Here is a 6,060-nt window from a genome sequence, read left to right as displayed (position 1 = left end):
GAATTTTACTTTATCTCCGGTAGAATTCCTCTTCTTTTTTTTTTAAAGCTAAGGACCCAAAATCCGCGTTTCTCTAACAGGGCTGCAAAAGAGCGGTATGATGAGCAGTATAAGGCATGGCTACAATGGGTGATCTGTTTGGTATTTTAAGCACAAAACTTTACAGAAATGTTTTGTATAGGTATGGCCCTACAATATATTTTTCCAATATAGCATGATAGGTCCACTTTAATTTTCATCAGATTCAGAAACTTTTTAATTTTTCTAATTTTTAATTTTTTAATTTTATTTTGTAATAATGGGACACAGGGTTCGGTCCGGATTGATTTGTAGTTCGGTCCGGATCCGGACCTTGGTCCGGAGTTTGAGAAGCCCTAATATATAGGATATAAATATTTTATACATATTTTATACATATTTGTACTTTTATATTCGGGATTGTGGGAAACAGTATTTTGATCTCTCTGTCTGTACACACAAAGTGAAAGATTGACAATAAAGTTGACTTTTTGACTTGAGCAGTTTATCTGAAAATAAAAACAGCTTGTCCTAGAGAATACAAAAGTGGCTTCAACAAAGATTATATTGTCACAGAAATAAAGAACCTGAACCTGATTGCACATCTGCTACATTTGCTACATCTGAAGTCCCAGGCTCCTCCTATGAATACCATCTGAAGACACTAGGGGGGGGTTCTATTTACATTTTTATGTTCTTTAAACTCCCTGAAACTTCCAAATCCTGTGAAATAACTGATCCGGTTCCCTGACTTGCACTGCAGTATTTTCCAGGAAGCAGGGACAATGGAAAGCTAAGCGACTCCATTAAGCTGCATGAAGGTACTGACCACTCTCTGATGCTCCAGGTCCGCCTTGTTTCCAACCAGCACCATGGGGAAGTCATCCCGGTCCTTCACTCTCAGGATCTGCGTGTGGAACTTCTGCACCTCGTGGTAGCTGCCAGGGGACACAGGGAGTAATCAGCACGGTGTCAAGAACCACACAATCATATGCATTCTGATCACAGGAAGGAATGTGTCATACAGATTGACACAATATGAACCAATCCAATCAGCTCCACTTAACTCCCATTACCTGCCCCGGTCGTTCAGTGCAAACACCAATAGAAAGCCTTCTCCTGAGCGCATGTACTGCTCCCTCATCGCTCCAAACTCCTCCTGACCTGCTGTATCCAGGACTGACAGAGAGAGAGAGAGAGAGAGAGAGAGAGAGAGAGAGAGAGAGAGAGAGAGAGAGAGAGAGAGAGAGCATTTTAGAACGTATGCAGCAACTTGCTTAGGTGCTTTGTCTTTAATGTTCAACACTATAATAATCAAAGGAGAAATATGAACTGATCAAATAAAGTCAACATTTCACAGTGTTTACTGAGATTTTGGGGGTTTCTTAAACTTTGAAACATGTTTGAATGGTGATATACACAGTGATAGGTTAAGGCCTAACAAGTTAATGATAAATACATTTGTATTTATTTTTCAAATATTTTCATACAGTCATTCGTATTGGGATTCATGTGGATTAATACGTGGGGAACGGAGGGGGGGGGAGTGATAACAATAAGTTTCACTTTACTTTTTTATTTCAGTTCCAACCTAATGAAGAGTATATGTTCCTCATAAAACAACAGCATCAGAGAACGGTGCAGAGTCTCTAGATGAGTTTACAGTAGTCCCTCGTTCTTATTAAACAACATGTAGTCCGTTGTATAGGAAACTGTAGTTTCCATAGTATCCCCACAGCAGCAGATGCAAATTTATGACGTCCGCTGGCGCATCATAAACACGTTGGATAGTGAAAGTGCATTCGGATTCTCTAAAGTACCACAGTCTCTTCTCCTAAGTCCTTTTGAACTCTCCTATCCACTATCCCTTAACCCCGTGACATTTCACTCAGAGGTCAAGGAATAGGATTAGACGTTAGGAGCTGATTTTTGGATTATCCAATTTATCGACTGCAACCTTACTGTGACACAACATTCGGCCGTTCAAGGAAACAACTGATGGTGACGAGAAATGCAGATCATGTGGTTACGGTGCTTATTAAGCATTTTACAACTGATTTCATCATTTGTTGAAGTGCTTATATGTTTTGAACTTTCAACACTTTATTAAATAAAACATAAAATCAGCAATCAGTAACATCAGCCATCGGTAACAGTTTTACACTGAGGTAAAGGAAAGGCTTCTCTCACAATTTGACTTCAAGCACAGAGAAGAAGAAGAGGCAAATTACTAGAAATTATTATTAGAGGTCAGGTGTACATAAACTGCAGGTTATGATCTTCTTTTTAAAATAGAACACTTGTACTTATTTTATCAGTAGGGTAGACCTTAACATGTTCCTGCTGAGTTTTCTGACAGAGCATATGTGTGTGTGTGTGTGTGTGTGTGTGTGTGTGTGTGTGTGTGTGTGTGTGTGTGTGTGTGTGTGTGTGTGTGTGTGTGTGTGTGTGTGTGTGTGTGTGTGTGTGTGTGTGTGTGTATGTGTGTGTGTGTGTGTACACACCCTGAACACCACCCACAGCACACACTGCTACATCTGTGTACAAATCACTCTGAGACATATTGTGTAGCCGATAACTAATCTAAGTGCTTTTAAATATGGCTTATAATACTTCAGTTCAGCAGAGAAGCTTAACTTTACTTTGAGTGGACAGTAATGTTTGTAAACAGGAAGGGGGAACATTCAGAGGGTTCTCACAGTGGAGTTCAATCCGCAGTGCAGTAAACAAATGGTCTGAAGAACAGCCAGAGTCCTGGAAACAGTAGCTGTACACAGGATGATTCACATGTGTGTGTGTAGGGAGACAGCAGTGTGAGCCAACACTAGCCTGGCTTCCTCCACACTGACCAAGTACAAGTCCTAACAAGGGAATTAAAGCTCCAGAGAGCAAACACTGTGTCATATCACAGTGCAACACACCCTCAGCATTTAAACAAAGCCGTACACACACTCTGACAAACATTAAGAAGTACAAGCCTTACTGTCCAGCCGGGTCTCCTTCCCCCCAACGGTGCAGATCTTGGTGTAGGAGTCCTCGATGGTGGGGTCGTAGTCTGACACAAAATAGGACTGTGGGATACACTCAATGTTAATAACAAAGTACTTCTGTTTATGCTGCTCAATACTTCAACAAGTACCTGGCTCCATAGTGACAGTTGGAGATTGGACATTAGTAATTGCTAATGAACAAGTATGTTATGGTCAAGGAGAATCCTAATGATACTGGTAATAACATTCTTTATAATGACCGTGTGCCGATGAGAAGAATCTCAAGTCTTCTTCAATACAGCATGATGTTTATTTTGTAAATCATGGTCCCATTTGCAGTAAAAGAGATGATAGCATTGGTATGCTTTAGGGCGGGTCTTCTTTGTGATTGACAAGTCAATACCACGTTTCAGTCCGGTCTGGAATTGTCTGTGTTTTTGCCCTATGAGTTCAAATCTTTAACAGGGAAAGATAGTAGTAACATCTTGGTCTACTAAAAGTGAGTTGCTCTAGGTTAACCCTCCTGTGTCTGACAAATTGCTAAATTATTTAACAGAAGTCCACAAACCAAAGGACGACCTCACGGTGGAAACGTCCGCTTTTATATTCACTCAACGGTTTACCTAAGTTCTAGTTTTTTATTTAGTTGATTTTTGGCTTTGTTAGAAAAAGTTATATTTAATTTTAATGTATGCTTACTTGCATTTGCCAGCACAGTCACTTGGTAAACGTGGCTCTTTGGAACAATGGCTGCCCAGGCAATACAATTAATTGACTAGCAGCACGGTGAAGTATATGACATTTGTAATTAATACAAAATAACGATTTGCGTATGCGTGTTGGGGATAAAAAAAGTTCCTTCACTGTTAAAACAGAACACAAAGGGACCATGTGCGCACACATATTGACCATAGGTGAAAACATTTGGCACAATAATAAAAGCCAGAAGTGGGAGTGAAGAGCAGAACGGACTGCCCCTCATCACTGAGCCAAATGATCTGGCTCAGCGAAAAGACAGAATTCCTATGAACCACTTCATAACTGAAGTTTTTAGTGGTCTTGTTCCGTAGCTGGTAACAAGGGTCATGGTCTCTTCTGTGTTGTGGTGAGGCGATACGAGCAGCCAATCAACGTCACACATGACATGGTGTGATGTGATTAACAGTCAATGTGTGAATCAAAGTGAGCCAGAGCTACAGAGCCAATCCCTCACAGGAACATCCTCTGTGTGAGGATTACTTCATTAAATACTTTAACAGAGCAACTTTCAGAGGATGTTCCTTTCACTGATAAGGCTGAAACGTTTACTTAATTAAATGTATTATGTAGACAGATTTCACATAAATGTATTAGGTGAGGTGAAAGCTGTTATGTGATGTAAATAAAAAACAATTTTGCCAAAAGGCTAAATCTCGTATTAAATTGCAAATAATAACACTTTAGTGTACAAACGTGGTACATGAGGTATGAGCATCAAATCTTGATTCTTAAAAGTTCAGGAAGGAGTATGCAAAATGTCATTTGATTTAAAAAATGGATGTTCAGTCTTTTACATTTTGCAGCAGATAAAGTTGATGTCTAATTTAAAGAATATGTAACTAGTGCTTGAGTGCGGTTTGTTACTTTCACCACTGATGCAGAGCAGACTCAACAAAGACTTAAACATGGCACACACAAACATTACAGAGGACAGATGTTACAGATGTTTCATACCTGGATGAACTGGATGGTGAGGGCGCTCTTCCCCACCCCGCCCCCACCCACCACAACCAGTTTGAATCGTTCTTCTTCTGCACTCATCCTGCCTCTGGTCCGGCCCTGTTCCGATCAACCGCCCAGCAGCACAACAATCCAAAGTAAAGTAGATCCGCCTCTTCACGGAATGTGAGCAGAGGAGCGCGGCATGGACGACTTTAGCGACAAAATGGAACTCCTCTACCTGAAGCTCATGTCCTAACAGTCCTGGCCAGACAAGTCCCTGAGTCCACCGCCTCTCCGCCGAAGTAAAGACTAAAATAACCGAGCTTTAGCTTCAGGTTTTGGGCTGAACAGATCCGTGGAGCTGCTTTTACTTCTCTGCTCAACCTCCAGCTTCTTCTGGGGGCGGTACTGCTTCCTCTTTTCTTTTTCCTCGAGAAACTTATGTGCGCGCACGCGCACGCGCGTGCACACACACACACGCATACACACACACACACACACACACACACACACACAAACACTAGTCGGTACTTCACACACTTTAGCTTTCTTCTCATTAGAAGTGAAATCTGATCGGTACGAATTCCACCATCATGTGTCAGTTTCCTTATTTGGTCATGTTGAGTGTCCGTGACATAAATTTAACCGAATGACCCGCGTATTTGAAAAGCAGCACGAGGCCCGAAATATTTACTGTCATTATATTTATCCATAATAATATGACATTATTTAAATAAATAGATGTTGTCTCCTTAGTTTACCATCAAACTTTTCAGTAATGTTTGAGCTGGAACAACACATGTAAGTTGAGAATGAGAAACCACTTTTTCATGGTAAACTTTGAAAGATTATATTGACTATTACATGTTATCTGTAAACCGTGTACAGCCCTCTATGCTAGAGAAAGCTGCCCTGAGGCAGCACATACCTCCCTCTGGCCCCCCGCCAACAGGCTGCAGTCATGCAGCCGCTGGCATGAAGCTACATGTCTGACTGCAGCACAATATCCATAAAAACAATGACACAGTTTTAAAGATCGAGTCTATCTCGAGGAGGGGCATGACTTTGTCTCTCTTTACATTCACTTCTTGTAAAGAGACTATGTGAGACTTCCTGTGGGTAAGGTTGTTTCTAAACTTAAACTTGAATTCCTCCATAACACTGCAGCACTGCATTTCAACTAGTTGGTTAAAGCTGTTAACCTGTTAAGCCCCATTCCCCCCGCGGGCGCAACATCTGCAAGAAACAGCGTCTGAGGGCTTTTTAACATTTCAAAACCTATTAATGTGTCATACCCACTTAATGGGAAGAAACTCAGCTATCAGACACTATTAACACTTTTTAGCTAAAC

General features: G+C 41.0%; 1 protein-coding gene across 1 annotated transcript in view; it reads right to left on the bottom strand.

The window, feature by feature from the left end:
• rras (RAS related) overlaps window positions 1-5,126 on the bottom strand; it is a 22,221-nt gene extending 17,095 nt beyond the window's left edge. Inside the window, exons 1-4 of the mRNA XM_079643039.1 lie at window positions 4,722-5,126; window positions 3,002-3,089; window positions 1,095-1,197; window positions 848-956 (exon numbers count right to left, since the gene is read on the bottom strand). Coding sequence (XP_079499165.1) covers window positions 848-956; window positions 1,095-1,197; window positions 3,002-3,089; window positions 4,722-4,808 — 387 coding nt within the window. The 5' untranslated portion in view covers window positions 4,809-5,126. The remainder of the gene's footprint in view (window positions 1-847; window positions 957-1,094; window positions 1,198-3,001; window positions 3,090-4,721) is intronic.
• Between the last annotated feature and the right edge of the window lie 934 nt (window positions 5,127-6,060).

The sequence above is a fragment of the Notothenia rossii genome (genome assembly GCF_949606895.1).
Source record: "Notothenia rossii genome assembly, chromosome: 8".
In the NCBI taxonomy this organism is placed as follows: Eukaryota; Metazoa; Chordata; class Actinopteri; order Perciformes; family Nototheniidae; genus Notothenia; species Notothenia rossii.
The sequence above is the reverse complement of the archived record's forward strand: the minus strand, read 5'-3'. Positions and strand labels throughout refer to the sequence as shown.